The 19,763-nt window shown below is 37.9% G+C and overlaps 1 protein-coding gene across 1 annotated transcript in view; it reads left to right on the forward strand.

Annotated features, from left to right (window-relative positions):
- The window catches only part of ADPRHL1 (ADP-ribosylhydrolase like 1), a 40,508-nt gene extending 23,725 nt beyond the window's left edge, over positions 1 to 16,783 (forward strand). The window contains exon 9 of the mRNA XM_081326757.1: positions 16,682 to 16,783. Coding sequence (XP_081182883.1) covers positions 16,682 to 16,741 — 60 coding nt within the window. The 3' untranslated portion in view covers positions 16,742 to 16,783. The remainder of the gene's footprint in view (positions 1 to 16,681) is intronic.
- Positions 16,784 to 19,763: the final 2,980 nt, after the last annotated feature.

A 19,763-nucleotide genomic window follows, 5' to 3' on the forward strand; every position in this document is an offset into this window, starting at 1 on the left:
AATGTCCCAGGGATAAAAATAAAGGATTCAGAAAATAGTATTCAATTTGGTGAAAGTGGGATATCGGAACACAAACAACAGAAAGGACAGTTACAAAGGAAAGTTAATGAAATGCCTAAGATGGCTGCAGACAAAGTAGGTATGGCTGAAACTTCTGCAAATCCAGCTCCTAAGATGGGCAACATTCCACTTTCGATGGAAGAGGTATTCCTTGTTGACCGTAAGGTTACTTTACCCTTAGACCCAAACCAGAAACCCACATCACCTAAAGATAGCATGTTCTCTAGCTCTACGAACAAAAGTACAACACAAACTGCTAAGAATGAAAAGGCTTCTGCTATTTGCCCCTCTATCACCTACCCTACTATAGGAGTCAGTGCCCTCAGCCATCAGGAAACTAAAGAAGATGAGATTCCTGCCATGCCAGAAGACCAGTGTAGGTCAAAAGAGACAGAAATAGAATTAACAGCGTCTGTAAAAGATCCTCCTCCCTTTGCCAGCCAAAAATGTTTCTCTAAACAGAAAGTGTTGGAAAATACTCTACTGTTTCACTCTCCTATAACTCAGGGATCATGTAACATTGAGCCATCAATAAAAAACCAACAATCAAGTGTTGAACCTGCAGCTGTAGACAAAATGTCTCTCAGTTGGAAGAATAGAGAAGATTTTGGAAACAGATTTTCTGATGGAATTCAGGACAAAGAAAAACTCTCTGATAAAGAAGAACTATTTCTAAAATGTATGACAAATAATGATCATAAAACAAAACAAGGAGACCAAAACTTGTCTGACTGCTGGATAGAAAATAAAAAATTGCCCCTGCTGCCCATGAGCCAACAAAATTACCAGGATAACAGGAGGCCAAACTTTTCAAATAACTCAGATCAAGCCCTCATTCCAAATAATACTGTAAAAGGAAATGATATTCACAGTGAATTTGAAAAACATTACTCGTCCTTGCCTAATACAATGAAGAAATCCCGATCTAATGTAGCAATAGAAAATAGTAAAGCCAAATCCTGCTCAATCAATGAAAAGACATATTCAGAAAACAACACTAACAAGGAAAGGGTGAGCTTGAGCGACTGGCATAGCTCTCAAAGCCTTGTGAAAGAACTGCTTAGCCAGGAAAGCCACAATGTAATGGACAGTCCTGGGGCTGCTTCTGAAAAATGTGATTTATCTTCATTAGATGATTCAGCAAAAGCAGTACTCAATATTGCTGATGTCAACAGTCCTTTATGCAAAATAGGGAACTTTCCAATGCCAGCCTCATCCTCATTAACAAAGAATGAAAGTGATATTGCATTTTGTTCTCATTCTAAGAAATGTCATAGCCCTTCTCCTAGTGACCTTCTAAAGCCCAAGAACACACCCAGACAAAATTACGAAATAATGCACAATTTGAGCAATGATTTAATACACAATGAAAAAAACGTCGTAGAAGACAAAGATTTTGGTCATCAGAGTGGGAAGCATCAACTGTCTTCAAAAAGGATGTTTAGGAGGCCTGAAAATGCCCCTGCACATCTCAAGCCCAATGAAGAAACACAACCAATGTCCTTGGGAAATGACATTAGAAAGCAACAAAAGATGAAAATGATGTCAGAAGAAAAGTCTGAGGAGAGCTATTTCCCTCCCCAAAATGAAGTAATATATCTAGGAACCAAAGATGCAGAGAACAAGGATTTACCCCAAACAGTACAGCATCTGACTTCTTTATCAATCATCAAAAGGGAAAAAGAGAAAAATAAGACAGAAGATACAAATCCTGCACCAAAAATGTCACATACTTCCAAAACTTCCCAGAAATCAAGAAAAAATGAATTTACAAAGAATAGTGGTGGTATAACAGAAACAAAAGTTTCTCAGACACAGCAGTTAACTCCACCTAAATCTAAAACTAGTAACATAGGAATAGTACCCTCCATAGTTACCACTTCAAGGGAACCAGCGAAACACGAAGATGTTACAGCACAAGATAACACTATTGTACCTTCAATAGCCAAACACTCAAAATACCAAATGCCACCAAGGGAACCAGCGAAACAGGAAGGCGTTACAGCACAGGACAAGAGTTCTATGCCTTCTATGGTCAAACATTCAGAATACCAAACACCACCCAGGCAAACAGTAAAAGAGGAAGGTGCTATAACACAAAATAAAAGCACTATAACACCCCAGCTCCCTTTGCTCAAGAAATCAAAGAAAGATGATAATGCAAGGGGAAGTAGTTCTCAAGACAATCTTCAGAATGAGAAAATAGCATCTAGTAACAAAATGAAGCCTGGAAGTAATCCAGAAAAGATGAGAGATAATAGCAGTAATTCAATCCCAAACCAGTTACCCTTCAAACACAAATGCTCAAAAAATCAAAAGAACAGTGCAACAGATGAGACCATTCTGAATCCTTTTAAGAAAAGTGAAATGTCATTGTCACCAAAAGAATTAAAAACAGACCCTAAAAATATGGCAGCTGTAATTACACAGAAGCCATCCTTAAATGACTCTAGAAACCCTCACTTGATTACTAAGAGCAAAAAGCATGAGGAAGAGTCTAAGAAATATCAGCTACTCTCATCAGATGTGACATCGATGAATAAACAGCAGGATGATGACGTGGCAGGAGGGAAAGAACTGCAGCAGATACAAACCCCAAAAGGTTATATCAGATCAAAATCTAACATAGGAGTTGAAATGTATAAAGATCAACAACCTGAAAAATCACATCTGCCTTCCAATCCAGAAACACATGAGCAGAATGCTCACAGAAAAAAAGGTTCCTTGAAGAACTTAAACAAATACAGACTTCCAACATTGAGTCATGATAAAACTTTGTCAAAGGAAAAAATAAGCTATGAGCATAATGAAGACTCTCAAGAAGGAACTTCAAACAAAACCCACCCACCCAAACAGAAGAATACACAGCATTCCTCTAATAAATACCAAATACCAGGAACAAATTACTTATCTGGGCTGAAATATGGAGAATCTAAAGAAGTTGGGGCTGCAGCAATGGACAATAATGAAGCTACATTAGTAGAAAAATACAAAGCAGAAAGTTACAGTGAAGAAACCACACCATTGTCTTTTAAGCCACTGGTTATTCGGGCAATTGATACAATTAAGCTTGACAACTGAAATAACTTCAAATCCATATTCCATTGATGGAAGCTTGTCCAGTTTCTGCCACATTTCTCTTCAAGGCATGGAAACCACATGGAGATGACTGCCCTGTGATTAATTTTGCCATTAAAGTAGCATAATTGAAACACTGAAATAGTATAATGGTAACCAAGAGTAAATATAGCCTAAGATTCATGGGAAATCTTTAATGTAGCATTTAAGGGCACATGAAGCAATGAAGTAGAATGAAGTGGGATGGTGAAGCATGGCAAGTACCATTTCAAACTGCACAGAATATGCATAATCTAAAAGTGCTTGGTTTTGTGCAACAAAGATTGGTGATGTTTGTCATGTATGGACAAATTTGTCCTCACTTTTATTTAGATGACAGGAACCTTTATAAGAAGGCAGGACCCATTCTACTATCTCAACTTTCTAACATCTTTCTGCCACACTGTACACTTACATATTATGCCCTAACAGTAAAAACAATAGAAGGTTCCAAAGTTCATTAAAACACTTGTCACTTCTCTACTCTCTCTTTTACAATCATACCTTTCTCATTCTTCTCCTTCATTCTGACCCATTCGTTTTCCTTTCATATATTTATTTTAGAATACGACCATCGTATCTTTTGTCTATATGACCAAATCACCTCAACATATTTCTTTTGTACTGATACCTCAGTTCCACACTCATTCAGCACCTCTTCATTCTTGTCCTACCTCTCCATTCTCTTCTTAATTTTACTGCTTCAATGCATCCAATTTACTTTTACATTTTCCTGGTATACTCAGGTGTAACTTCCACATAACAAAGTGAGCAGAAGCACGCTCTTATACACATTCATTTTCACTTCTTTTGATAAATATTCATCCCTCACAGTACATGACATCCCATTCAAAATCTCTATTATCGGTAATTCCCTGTCCACAATCCAACTTTATGTTGTGATAAAAGTGCCAATTTTCATGATCCCACAAAACTGCTGTTTTTTAATTCTTGGAAATTAAGAAATGTGGATTAAAAATGTATGAGTGGTATTTTAGGAATTTATGGGAGTGGGAAAGAAAGATCTACCTGAGGATTTCAAAAATCTGAAAAAAGGAGACTTCACAAATTATCAACCACCTTTGACCAAAATTGCTAAATGGAATCTCTGTCTACTAAAGCAGGTTCTCTGAATTCCTCATCCCTGAAAAAAATGTCATTGCCGCTTTGCTATTCTGATAAATTTTCTGCAGGCATCTGCGTGTTTATTTTGGGAAACTGAATTTAAGACGATAGGTAGGTCCTGTTTGGTGACCACAACTTGGATGGAAACTCAGTCATTAGCAAAGTGATCGCTAAGTGAAACTGTGACTATTTTTATGATCTTACTTTGACTTTCCTTTCCTTTATACTTTACTGCAAAGGTCATAAATGCAAGGACTGGCCGAAAAGTTACTTTTTCAACACTATTATAACTACAAATAGTCACTAAATGAGTTAGCTGCTAAACAAGGATGACCTGTAGATGACTGTGGCATGAACTAGAAGAGGTAGTTTCTTTTTAACCCTGTTATAGTTCAGCACATCTAACTTTGCTGCAACAAGACTAAACTGCCTCTCTTGGCTAAATATTAATAATTGTGATCCTTCTAATTTGAACTTTATATCTTCTAAAAAAATGGAAGAAATTACTTGGGACTCTGGAGCACAAACTATATCTTGCCAATGTTTGATTTTTCATTGCTTTTAAAACATCTTGTGAAAACAGTCACACTGTAGAAGCAATACAAAATACAAAATCATCATAACAAAAAAACATTAGGAATTAAATTGAATTATATTATATTGTAGAACTTGTGCAGTTGTAAATTATGAACTTTATGAATTAAAATTATGAACATATATATTTGTAAATTAAATTATGTTGTAGAACCTATGCAGGATTTCCATATTAATTTCAAAAGAAATAATGAAAATCTTGTACAAAATATAGCATCTTGTGTCTAATGTCTTCTATGAATCTAATATTTTCATATGTGTTATAGCTTTGTCATTTCATTTATCATCCTAGTTAATAATGTTACATGTAAGACTTCTGAATCTGGTAAGCCTAATAATACAGTATCAAATGCAGTACCTTTTTTGTAAAAGAAAAAGGTGCCGGAACTCACACATGTCATACAACCCGTCTTGCCTACCCTACAAGGTTCCATCCAAAAAAGGTGCCGGAACTCAGTTCTGAGTGCTCTATGTCAAAAAAAGCCCTGATCAAATGTATTTGATGTGCAATCGCACTTTTGCCGAAATTTGCAGAAATTGAGAAAATTACTGTAGCATATGTGGAGTTTTTTTTTAATGCTCAGGTTTCAGGAGTTAATTATAGAGCAAAGAGAGAATGAAGTAACTTTGGAGCAACATGGGCCCAGTTACTCACAAACATGTCTATAATGTGAACACATAAAAAATGCAAATCCAAATACAAGAGCCAAGTGTCATTTTAAAGTCAAGAATATAACAATTCTCTTTTCAGAAATGAAATCCATCAAGCAGGCCACCAAGGCAATTGTCTTAAAAATGTAACACTGAGGATTTAAACAAAACATTCATAGACGCTGTCTGAAGAAAATCAGTTTGCTTTGATCCACTCAAAGGAGTGATGGCATAATTGATGTTTAACAACCATGCCATTTTAAAAGAAGGAAACAAGTTGTATTGAAAATATATTTTTATGTCATGTAACAGTTAATGTGGTAGAAAAAACTATTCATGTGTACATGCATGTAACACATGTACAGACAAACAAAGCACTGTTAATTTTTATGAACACTTATCAACTCTTATAGCTAGTAATAAAAGGCCACCTTCCTTCATATATCATATAAATTATTTTGTTGTTGTTGTTAGCTGCGAAGTCGTGTCCGACCCATCGCGACCCTATGGACAACATTCCTCCAGGCCTTCCTGTCTTCTACCATCTTCTGGAGTCCATTTAAGCTCACGCCTACTGCTTCAGTGACTCCATCCAGCCACCTCATTCTCTGTCGTCCCCTTCTTCTATTGCCCTCGATCTTTCCCAGCATTAGGCTCTTCTCCAGTGAGTCCTTCCTTCTCATTAGGTGGCCAAAGTATTTGAGTTTTAGCTTCAGGATCTGGCCTTCTAAAGAGCAGTCAGGATTGATCTCCTCTAGGACTGACCGGTTTGATCGCCTTGCAGTCCAAGGGACTCGCAGGAGTCTTCTCCAGCACCATAGTTCAAAGGCCTCAATTCTTTGGCGCTCAGCCTTTCTTATGGTCCAACTTTCACTGCCATACATTGCAACTGGGAAGACCATAGCCTTGACTATACGCACTTTTGTTGACAGGGTGATGTCTCTGCTTTTTAGTGTGCTGTCTAGATTTGCCATGGCTTTCCTTCCCAGGAGCAAGCGTCTTTTAATTTCTTGGCTACAGTCCCCATCTGCAGTGATCTTGGAGCCCAGGAAAACAAAATCTGTCACTACCTCCATTTCTTCCCCATCTATTTGCCAGGAATTGAGAGGGCCAGATGCCATGATCTTGGTTTTCTTAATGTTAAGTTTCAACCCAAGTTTTGCACTCTCCTTCTTCACCCGCAACAATAGGCTCTTTAGTTCTTCTTCACTTTCTGCCATTAGAGTGGTATCATCTGCGTATCTTAGGTTGTTGATATTTCTTCCAGCAATCTTAATTCCAACTTTTGATTCATCTAGCCCTGCCTTTCTCATGATGTGCTCTGCATATAAGTTAAATAGGCAGGGCGACAGTATACAGCCTTGCCGGACTCCTTTCCCAATTTTGAACCAATCAGTGGTTCCGTGTCCAGTTCTCACTGTTGCTTCTTGACCCGCATATAGGTTTCTCAAGAGACAAATAAGATGGTCTGGTATGCCCATCTCTTTAAGGACTTGCCACAGTTTGTTATGATCCACACAATCGAAGGCTTTAGCATAGTCAATGAAGCAGAAGTAGATGTTTTTCTGGAACTCCCTAGCTTTCTCCATGATCCAGCGTATGTTAGCAATTTGATCTCTAGTTCCTCTGCCTCTTCGAAATCCTGCCTGTACTTCTGGTAGTTCTCGATCCACATACTGCTGAAGTCTAGCTTGTAGGATTTTAAGCATGACTTTACTAGCATGAGAAATGAGTGCAATGGTGCGATAGTTTGAACATTCTTTGGCACTGCCTTTCTTTGGAATTGGAATGTAAACTGATCTTTTCCAATCCTGTGGCCACTGTTGAGTTTTCCAAATTTGCTGGCAAATTGAGTGTAGCACTTTTACTGCGCTGTCTTTTAAGATTTTGAATAGCTCAGCTGGAATACTGTCACCTCCACTAGCTTTGTTGTTGCTCAGCTTTTCTAAGGCCCACTTCACTTCACATTCTAGGATGTCTGGCTCGAGGTCAGTGACCACCTCATTGTGATTATCTGGGACGTTAAGCTCATTCTTGTATAGTTCTTCTGTGTAATTTTGCCACCTCTTCTTAATCTCTTCTGCCTCTGTTAGGTCCCTGCCATTTTGGTCCTTTATCATGCCCATTTTTGCATTAAACGTTCCCTTCATCTCTCCAATTTTCTTGAAAAGATCTCTGGTCCTCCCTATTCTATTGTTTTCTTCTATTTCTTTGCACTGTTCATTTAAGAAGGCATTCTTATCTCTTCTAGCTATTCTCTGGAATTCTGTATTCAATTGGGCATATCTATGTTTTTCTCCCTTGCCTTTCGCTTCCCTCCTTTCCTCAGCTATTTGCAAAGCTTCCTCAGACAGCCATTTTGCTTTCTTGCATTTCTTTTTCTTTGGGATGGTTTTGGTTGCTACCTGTTGTACAATGTCGCGAACCTCTGTCCATAGTTCTTCAGGCACTCTATCAGATCTAATTCCTTAAATCTATTTGTCACCTCTACTGTATATTCAACAGGGATATGATTTAATTCATACCTGAGTGGCCTAGTGCTTTTGCCTACTTTCTTCAGTTTAAGCCTAAACTTTGCAAGGAGAAGCTCATGGTCTGAGCCACAGTCAGCTCCTGGTCTTGTTTTTACCGACTGTATAGAGCTTCTCCATCTTTGGCTGCAGAGCATATAGTCAATCTGATTTCTGTGTTGACCGTCTGGTGATGTCCATGTGTAGAGCCGTCTTTTGGGTTGTTGGAAAAGAGTGTTTGCTATGACCATCGTATTCTCTTGACAAAATTCTATCAGCCTGTGCCCTGCTTCATTTTGTACTCCAAGGCCAAACTTGCCTGTTATTCCAGTTATCTTTTGGCTTCCTAATTTAGCATTCCAATCCCCCATGATGATAAGGACATCATTTTTTGGTGTTAATTCTATAAGGTGCTGTAGGGCTTCATAGAACCGGTCAATTTCATCCTCTTCAGCACTGGTGGTTGGGGCATAGACTTGGACTACTGTGATATTGAATGGTTTCCCTTGGATTCGAACTGAGATCATTCTGTCATTTTGAGGATTGTATCCCAGTATTGCTTTTCCTACTCTTTTATTGACTATGAAGGCTACTCCATTTCTTCTGAGGAATTCTTGCCCGCAGTAGTATACCTGATGGTCATCTGAATTAAATTCACCCATTCCTGTCCATTTTAGTTCGCTGATACCTAAGATGTTGATGTTCAGTCTTGTCATCTCTTGTTTGACCACGTCCAGCTTTCCTTGATTCATGGATCTTACATTCCAGGTTCCTATGGAGAAAAAATCTTTACAGCATCGGACTTTCCTTTCACCACCAGACACATCCACAGCTGAGCGTCCTTTCGGCTTTGGCCCAGTCGCTTCATTCTTTCTGGCGCTACTAGTACTAGCCCTCTGCTCTTCCCCAGTAGCATATTGGACGCCTTCCGACCTGAGGGGCTCATCCTCCAGCGTCATATCGTTTTGCCTTTTGGTACTGTCCATAGGGTTTTCATGGCAAAGATACTGGAGTGGGTTGCCATTTCCTTCTCCAGTGGATCACGTTTTGTCAGAACTCTCAGCTATGACCTGTCCGTCTTGGGTGGCCCTGCACAGCATAGCTCATAGCTTCATTGAATTACGCAAGCCCCTTCGCCACGACAAGGCAGTACACATTTTGTGCTGTTCACAATTTCGAACTTACTCCAGAAATGGTAAATACTTTTTTGTTAAACAGATTTTCATTAAGGATTAACTGAACATATTCTTAACTTCCGCTAAAATCAATGGAACTACGGTAAAAGGCCCTTTACTTTGGCTGAATTATTCTCAACCTTTTCTCAGAAAAACAAAACAAAACTGAGGCTAGGGCGGTAAAGATTCAGTGACTTGTGACATGGTAGCCAAGAGTGTTCTGTTTCTCTTTGATGCCATTTAGTAATTGTCTTTTTGCAGTCCTAAAAAGGGACGAATTATCATCTCATAATGGCTCGTAGATTTACTTAGGGCAATACTTGCATTTATCATAATGCCTGCTTCCCTTTGGACATGTCTATCTTAATACATTTCTTTCAATAATTTTTTTCAGATAAACAATTAGCTTCCAGTTTTTCTCCATCAAGGAGAGAAAAGGGTCCGTGCTCTAGCCCACTTCTAAATTTATGGTCTTAATTATGTTGTAATAATGTTAATTGGAAAAACCTGCAAAATGGTAACCATGTTTAATTACAGCAATACCTTTCCCATTGTCCCTGAGTTCTTTTTCAAACATGTTAAGAGAGCTAATCTTAGCCTATCTCTACTAGGAAGTAAGAACATCTGCAAAACATAGCCTATGTATCATCCTGTACTGCTCTCTTCTTGGTATTATATTATTTTTCATCTATTTGAATACATTTCCATGTTTACTACTGGTTTGTTAGATAGCAAACCGACAGTTAACTATTGCTGTTATAATAGTTTTTATGTGTTTTTTGTAGTCTACTAAGGCAAACAAATGTATTTGTTACTTCTAGGTGTTTTTATGAATTTGCTACAAGGATAGGTTCATTCATTGTCCTGAATTACTAATTAAGAAGGGTAAGGTTGATTGAAGCCACCAAAGTTGTTTTCCAGCTGATAACACGTTTTTGAACAAGTTAATTGAAAACATTGTTTATGGTTAATGGTTTGACAGTTCCGTCTAAGCAATTTTCAAGGTGAATATTTCAGTATGTTTTGTATGAATTTTCTTCTCATCATTATTGCTGTAAGACAGATAGATAATTGAAAACACAATCCTGTAAAATTAATTGATCATGATACTTTCTTGGTTTTCAATATTGCACTTTGTGTGATGTTATAATCCCACAATTCATACCTTGTGATTGGGTTCACCTTGGAGTGTTCTAATAGGAAGATGTATAATCCTAATGTCTGCACAATCCACCATGAGGGAATTAAAATCATATGCAAAGTTACCTGCCCACATTGCAAACCATATTATAATTGGACAAATAGAATACATCACTTACATCAAAGAATTATGAAATACAAAACTACATTAAAGAATCAGGATTATAAATATCTAACAGCCACCATAGTGTTAAAACTAATCATACATTTGACTGGGAGAATGAAATAGTAGATCCCATGAAACAACCCCCCTCCCCAAGATTTCCTAGAAGTCTGGCAGTCAAGCAAATGGGCTGCGAAGAGATTCATTGAGCTACCATCTACCAGGTACTTAAATTAAAATACCAATCATCAACCGACCAATCAAAATGGAAACAGGAGCACTCCCAAGAATGAATTGATCCATACCTTGCAGAAAACCTCCAATCACCTATCAATCCTCCTGAGTTCAAATCTTACATAGACTAAAAATTCTACAAAGCAATCTTCTCTCTTCTTGAATGGCTACACTGAGAAAACGTAGCATCTGCAGAAAACCTGATTAGTGCCTTGGTATTAATATCCCAAAGTCTGGAGATCGCAGCTGCAAAGTATATAAAAACCAAGGTACCTCTGTTCCAAGATTTTTTTTTAAATTTAACTTGTTAAAATTATTTATTCTAAAAAGAGAGAGGATGGTATAATGGTTGAGTGCTGGATTAAGACCAGTAAAAAATCCACTTTTGTTACTGTAACAAATAGAGGTGAAGAACACAGACTACATTATCACATAATTCTTGAATTAATGATGAAAGGAAACCACTCAGGTCAATGATGATTTGTATGTAAAGAGACAGTTATCTTCTGTTTAATTTTTCTATCTTCAGCATAAGTCCCATCTTTAATGCCCAGGCATTTCCTTGCATATACAGTAAAGGAGCTATGATTCAGGACACACTTTACAATTCCTACCACTTGCTTTGCACATGCAAATTCTGAAGTTCTGTCTCTATTACAAGATTTTCAACTTGGGCACCATTCAAAAATGCACATTTCAGCTTAAGCAATCTTTGGTGATGGCCATGCTGGCTACAGGAAGCTGCTCTGGGTTCTCTATTCACAAAATCAAAAAGTAAATGATAGATTAGAGTATTCTACTAAGAATGAAGAATTCTGTGACTTGAAGTCAGTAACAGAATAACAGAACTGGAAGGGACCTTGTAGATCTTTCAGTACACCCCCCTGCTCAAGTAGGAGACTCTATACCATTTCAGTCAAACTGCTGTCCAGTGTCTTTTAAAATAAAAATGGACAGTAGCTATAGTCCAATGTTTGACTAGAAATGTGTCTTGGATAAAGATAGATAGAAACTCCAGAATATATGCATATGTACAGTTTAAAACTGCCTATATTTCCCCATGGTATGCATTTTCTGAATGAGCAAAATACCTTTAAGCAACCATTTGGAAGAATATGAACCATAGAAGAGAATATGAACAAGTTTTAATGTGGTTTTTAAACTTGCTTTGCTTTGTCTATTTCATTTATGGTTGTATTTTTCACTTTTAAGATTTTCCTTAGTCACCTTGAATTGTCAGAAAAGTGAGCTAAAGAGTAAACACCCCCCCCCACAAAAGATTAAATTCTATTACAAAAGTTACATATTATTTATTTCCATAAAGGTCTGCCATCACTATGTACATATGACATACATATACACATACACTTTGATGATTAGTCTTTTGACCATGTCATCAAACAATAAAATACTACAAAGAAAGGAAAGTTAAAAATATAATCAGTACCAATATAGGTCAAATAATTTCATTGGCCCTATAATCAACTGATATCTCTGCTAGGTTATTTTTCATTTTCTGCATTGTTTTATTTTAAATTGTCACATTTACTACAGGGAACAAAACTCACTTGCATTTCAATAGGGTTTTTCAGAATTAACTTCAAAATTAAAAAAGATCCGCTTAATGTCACATCTGAGATTTAAACCAAGTCTCCTAATAATAGAACCAAAGAGTTTAGGTCATCAAGTCAGACTCCTCTGCTCAGTATAACTATCTAAAGTATTATAGTCATTGTATAGTCAGCCAGATGTTTAGCCTGGTTTTGGCATTTTTATCCACCTATCAAATCCTTCCCAAAGATTGGATTATTATTATACATTTATTGGCCACCATCTCCAATGGACCCCCGACTTCTTGGCAAACTCCAGCAAAGAAGGAACTCATCATCATTCTAGGTAATTGTTCTTTATCAAATTACTCTGTTAATAAAGTTGACCATGTACTTCATATCACCCCACAACAGTTTCTGCACTGAAAACACCTTTTTTTTAGTATTCAAGTGTAACATTTCTATTCCATAGAAACTGTAAAGGATGCCTCCAGCTGAAACCCAAACCAATTCATTTGAATGTTTCTTTGTTTATCAGTGAGTCAATAAACTTCTTCGATTTGAGAATCAATAAGAAGAATTAATGTTCTGCTACCAGTAGTATTATTTGACTTGAAAATGCCTTGGTTTCTTGCAGTGCCACTTTATGCCTTTAGATGGCACATTTTCCATATTGCAAAAAAATTCATCTACAAGTATCTACCATACTATACAGATAGCCCTCGACTTACAAGTGTTTGTTTAGTGACTTCAAAGTTACAATGGCATTGACAAAGTGACCTATGACTGTTTTTACAAAGATTGCAGCCTCCTCATGGTCATGTGATGAAAATTTGGATGCTTGGGGTCATATTTATGACAGTTGCAATGTCCCAAGGTCATAAGATCACCTTTTGTAACTTTCTGACCAAGCAAAGTCAATGGGGAAGCCAGATTCACTTAATAAACGTGATACTAATCTAATAACTTCAGTGATTCACTTAACAACTGTGGAAAGCAAGGTTGTATAATGGGGGAAAACTCACATAACTGTCTCACTTAGCAACAGAAATGTTGGGCTCAATTGTCATAAGTCAAGGACTACCTGTACCATTACTTCCTATCAGTAGACATCATGTAAGAAAGGTAACGTCAACTTGGTTGCGTTTGGAAAAAAATATCTTAAGTCATAAATTCTAAATGAGAAACAAACAAGAAGTCAAATGGAATTGATTTGTATAAGCAGAAAGGGTGTCCTGCAATGTCTGTGCATCTCATGTTGTTGAGGCATACAATGAATGGAACATAGTCATGTGCATCTAATTACTCATATGAATGTGACCACAGTAAGGCTGAGAACCTGTGTATCTTTGTAAATATGTAAATACTATAGTGAATCGCTATACTATAGTGTAATATACTATACTATAATACTATATTATACTATAATAAAGTTTAACCCATGCTGTACTGAATTATGATCCCCCTCTGAAGGCTGTTGAATCTGAGCTGATGGCTTTCATTTAATCTAACACCTTTGAAAAGCTGCTACAATGATCAAATGAAGAAGTACTATAGATGTTGTCCTGAAGTTGTTATAGAAGGAGATTTTTTTTGAAAAGCAGCATATTTCAATGGCTCTAAAGAAATAAACAATATATATAATCTGTACATTAATAATGGGCAACCCACTGGGCCAACTTACAGAAGAATTTCTTGCAAGATATTATTGAATGATGAAGAAAGGCTGAAATATTGATCTAATCCCCAAAAGATACTTATGACCCAGTACCAGAGATCCAACAGTTGCAACCTCTCCATGGCCACGACCACATTTTGGGTGCTTGGCAACTGGTTTATCTTTACAGCCAGTTGCAGCATTCCACAATCATGTGACATGATTTATGACTTTTTTGCCGGAAACTGGCCTTTTTGACCAATTTCCAGCAAAAAATGCCCATAAGAATTCATTAACTCTCTTAGTGACTGCAGCATTCACTTAATGACTGCCACAAAAAAGATTATAAATTCAGTCACATGGGTGCCTCAACTTATGATGGAAATCTGGCCTTATTTATTGTCATAAGTCAAGGACTATCTGTACTCAAATCTATTCTTGAAGGATCCCAAGATTCTCATGAGTCCTAAGAGCAATATCTTGGCTTTGGCTGCAACGAAAGAAACCATGATCTGTTGAAAGAGTAAAGGTAAAAGTTAGTTATTAAGTCAAGGATAATCTAGGACAGCAATGCCAGCAAAATAAGTATAAGGAGGATATATATGACATGCTCGCTTGTGGTTATCTGATGCTGACCCATCACAATTGACAGACAACCCCACTTGATGAATAAAGTTTTCAGTTTTTCCCAGACTTCACATTTTGCTGCAGTTCATACATAGCTGTGTTTTCCCGACACACCTTCTTCTCCCACTTTACATACCTGTTGGCAATGGCACAAACACCTTCCTTTTCTTATCAAGTCAGTCCCCTAGTTCTCAAACGGGAGCCACATTTTCCTGGAGATCAGGCAGCCAATTAGCATGCTTGGATAAGCTCAATGTGGGGGAAGGTAGGATGACAGTACAGCACATTAGATACAACCTGAAATCGTACAGGATGTGGAATGGCAGAATTCAAAAATGTGTATTCCTTGATTTGAACCCTCCATAAAAACATAAATCCAGAATCATTTATTTATTTATTTGTTATCCTGCCTTTATTATTTTATAAGTTACTCAAGGCAGAAAGAATACATAATACATCTTTCTCCTCCTATTTCCCAACAACAACCCTGTGAGATGGATTGGGCTGAGAGAGAATGACTGGCCCAAACTCACCCAGTTGGCTTTCGTGTCTAAGACAGGACTAGAACTCACCATCTCCTGGATTCTAGCATCTTAACTGCTACACCAAAATGGCTCATTATTGCACCACTGACCCATAATATTAGATTGTCCCTGTAAAACCAAACAACAGAAGGGGAGAAATTGACCTGGATCCAAGGTACACAAGATCTATGTAGTCCTTCTGTGAGGGAGATGGGCAGGTTCTAAATATGATTAGTTAATAAATAAATTTTAAAATGTATGCCATTCTGCTCTATCTCAGCACTCTTTAGACATATGTTCTTTTTATTCTCTCATGTTTTTTTGTTTAATCCCCAAGTTTGCCATCTGTAACCATTCCTTTCCACTCTTTCATTTCAGTCATATTATCATTTTCTTTAGTACTTGTCATTCAATATTGATATCAGCAATAATATACTTGCAGTTAGGATAAGAACTCCTAACCTTGGATAAATTCATGAAGGGTAATCTATCCACGGCTATCTGTATCAAAGACTCCATTTTACCTCCAGGCTGCGGGCAGCAGCAGGGCTCCAAATACCAGTTGCTGGGAAACAGTGATGGGGGTGGGTAAGGTGGCAGGGAAATGTCTCCAGTTCTTTGCAGGCACCCCAGATGGATCTGACTAGCCATTGTGAGAAATGAAATAATGGATTGAGTTAGGCTTTAGCCTGATTCAGCACAGCTACTTTTAATGTTCAACTATAAACTTAAAAGAAAAAGAAAACAAAAAGAAGTTCACAGTACAACCCAGAATGGAAGATTTCAAGGCACATACATGGAAGTGATAAATATCACAAAAGTGCATCACGCACAGCAAGTACGTGAATACAGGAATACAAAACAGCAAGAGATTAAGTAAAGGAATATAAATAGCTCAAGCATCTCTACATAAGCTGACTCCCTACAAATTAGATGTTCCTGTGTGAGCCTTGTGCCTCCTCTATACATCCTGATAGCCAGGATACAAACTTCCCTCAGGAACTTCCCTCAAGTTTGCTGCTGCTTGACTGGATCAACCAGTGTATTAGGTGTTGTTGCAAGAACCTAAAGATAATGAATAACAACAGAGCATTGGAGTTCTAATGCAGGGCCTTATTTCACGGCCTCCAAACAAAGTGCAATACTAAAATAATTAATTATTGAGCTGCAATCATGATATGTGCTCACTAGTTCTATTCAAGTTGCACTTTGTATAGCCTAGTCAAATGCCATCTGAATGTTCTTTTTCATTTGTTGTCTTCTGTATTTTCTATATAGTACCTCATCTGAAAAGGTTATGGGGAAAATTAGAAAAAAAGTTGGTAGATGAAAAATTCCCAAGCTAAGTGTGTATTAAAGAATTATGAAAAGCATTTTGTAGCGTCAAACTTGGGACGATCTTGGATGATCTGTTTATTGATTGTACTTTCTTTTCTTTTTTTGAATTTATAATTTGTATTTAAAGCAGGTAAATACAGTTCTTGTTTAACAACTACTGCACTTACAGATGTCTTGTGTGATCACATGATCACCATTTGCAATCTTCTTTTCCAGGTTCCTGCAAGCAAAGTCAATGAAGAAGCTGGCACGAGGTTACAAATGGCGATCATATGATGTACTTGCTTAAAGACCCATGGTGATTCATTTAATGACAGCAAACAGAAGTTCCGGAACTTCTGTTGCCAAATGGTACATTCATATGATGTTGCACTTTAGACTGCATTGCTTAGCAATGGAAATACTGGTCAGAATTGTCATTATGAGAATTACCTGTATATTTTTTAAAAAGACAATATCAATAAATGGACAATTATTTAAGTCATCAAATAATACATAGTATAACATCATAATACAGGTAGTCCTTGAGTGATGAGTGTAATGGAGCTTGCCCATTCCACTCATAACTTGAAAACTCGTAGAGTGAATCTCGTTCAAGGTACGAGATCACTCCCTTGCTCGTTAAAACGCATGCGGCTCCTTAAGCGAACATGAGATATCTCATGGTGGGAAAGGCCATGGAGGGCCTAGTGCTGGAACAGACCCCCAGGGCCTCCCCGACCACTAAGATACCTCATGGTTCCCCCTCCCTTCCTGCTGCGCCAGACTCACCTGGAAAAGATATGTCTCCTCTCTGCCGTTCCTGCTGCCACTCAGATTTGAGGCGGGGAGAGGCTTCTGTGCCCCCCCACATGGCTCGATCCAGGCACCGGAGGCCTTTTCCAGGCCTGGTTGGGCCACAGGGGGGCTGCAGAAGCATTCGCTGGACTCAAATCCGGGTGGCAGTGGCCTGAAAAAGGCCTCTGGAGCCCGGATTAGGCCACGGGGGTGGTGATGCAGAAGCCTCCCCTAGCCTTAGATCCAGGCCACAGTGGCCTGGAAAAGGCCTCCAGAGCCCCAATCCAGCCTCCAGAGGCACAGGGAAGCGTCCCCCAGCTTTGGTTCTGTTCTCTGTTGCAGAGAACAGAGGCCTAAAGTACCACAAGATCATGCGAGATCAGTAGCATGAGATCTCACCCCACCAATCTCACGTGATCTTGCATTACTTTAGGCCTCCATTCTCTGCGAATGCACCGAAGGCCTGGAGCAGCCAAGAAAGCAAAGGATCTTGATCTTCGCAGGTTGAGTATTGAAGGCCTGGTGCCTAGGGAATCCAGGGTGGGTGTGGGGAGGGAGGGAATAACCAGGGTGAATGTTGCAGAGCCACTGCGGTCGCTTGCAAGGGCGAATGACTGCCGTGGTGCTGCAATATTCGTAACTTCGGAACTTGCTCATAAGCACTAGGGGACGCTCATCCCGTAACTTTGAACTAGTGTTAAGTGAACGCTCATAACTCGGGGATTACCTCTATATATTTTATATATATTCATTAGACTTTGTCCTAATGAGCTATAATACTGTAACGTTCAGAATCCAGTAAGATCGAAATGAATAGAGCCATCTCCATTTGGCTGAGGCAGGCCACAAAGTAGACTGCATATTGCTTTGTTTACTTTGAATTTTTATGCCCAGTTTCATTTTTAATAATGAGACTTAGTGCCATAATACGTGGGTTATTTGTTGCATTGCAGGTGTGAGTAAAAGCTAAAACTTCTCATCAGGAATTAAATGCAACTAGATACTCACTGCACACACATACACACAGATACTAAATCACAGAAAGGATATGACTAAACACTCCACTTGAACACTAATTTAAAAGATAGCTGGTGATTAAGTGTGAAAACATGTAAATACAAGCACTGGACTCTCAAAGCATCTTTCCTCCTCTCTAACACAAAAACAACTAAAACAAAATAAAGTTCAGTTCTAGGCTTTTGAATAGAGTTGTATTAATACCATAAGAGCCTATGCATGTTGGCTTTATTATCATCTTTTTAAAGAACACAATGCCTTTATTCACACGTCCCTCTCCAGGTTTACTGGAATTTTTTTGCCGTGGTTAAGCAAATCACTGTAGATGTGAATCACGTGGTTATTAAGTGAACCCAGCTTCCCCCATTGTGGGAAGCCAGCTGGGAAAATCACAAATGGCAATCACATGACCCAGAAAGCTGCAACCATCGTAAATACTTGCCAGTTACCAAATTTTCATCACGTCACTGTGAGAACCAATCATAAGTAACTTTTTCAGTGCCACAGTAACTCTGAATAGTGACTAAACAAAGGATTGTCAAGGAGTATCTGTAATTTTAATTGGACCATTATAAGATATTACTAGCAAAATTTAGTAAAGAATTGTATGATAGGTAAAATTATGTGCTTACTAAAAACTGACTCCTTCTGGTTCAATTAGTTTAAATCCTGGTAATCATGCAATCTTCATTTCTACACCATCTTAATTTTTTCATTGCAGATATTTCCCCACGTCAGAAAAAGTAGAGCAGTATCCTTGAATCAGACATCCTCCAAAGCAGGGATCTTCAAACTTGGCCCTTTTATGACTTGTGGACTTCAACTCCCAGAATTCCTCAGCCAGGCACACTGGATGAAGAATTCTGGGAGTTGAAGTCCACAAGTCATAAAAGGGCCAAGTTTGAAGACCCCTGCTCCAAAGGGTGAGGATTGCAAATTTCAGAATCCTCAATCATCACACTAAAACCATAGGAACCATAGTCCCAATATATTTAGAAATGTCATGTGTAGTTTTTGTAGACATTTTTTTCTCACCTTAGTTTGGAAATGTCACTGAAGATCATTTCTTTCATTTCTTTTTGTTTTTTTACGTTCCCAGTATTTGAAGGGGAAGCACATTCAAATGTTCTTTTATTGTAATTTAGGATTTTAAGGAAAAAAAATTCTATTCCAGGATGCCCTGTAAAGGTAAAACAATTTTTACTATATCAAAATATTTTGATTCTCAAAATACTATACCAGATGGAACTAAACAAAGATGAAATTAAATCCGGAATAGCTTCATTGAAAGCATTCAGCTGCCTTAGTTACTCCCTTTTTCCCAGATATACAGCTGAAACCGTCAGTGGAGAAAAATAGATTATAAAAGTTATCAAATATGGATTCTGGACCGATCAGAAGTACTCAGCAGAAATGAAGTTAGCTATAAAATAAATAATGCTAATAGTATGAGTTTGAGCAAGCACTTCAAGCTGTCATTCAATGTACAATGCAAATAATCCTT

This window comes from Vipera berus (genome assembly GCF_964194415.1).
Source record: "Vipera berus genome assembly, chromosome: 4".
Lineage (NCBI taxonomy): Eukaryota > Metazoa > Chordata > Lepidosauria > Squamata > Viperidae > Vipera > Vipera berus.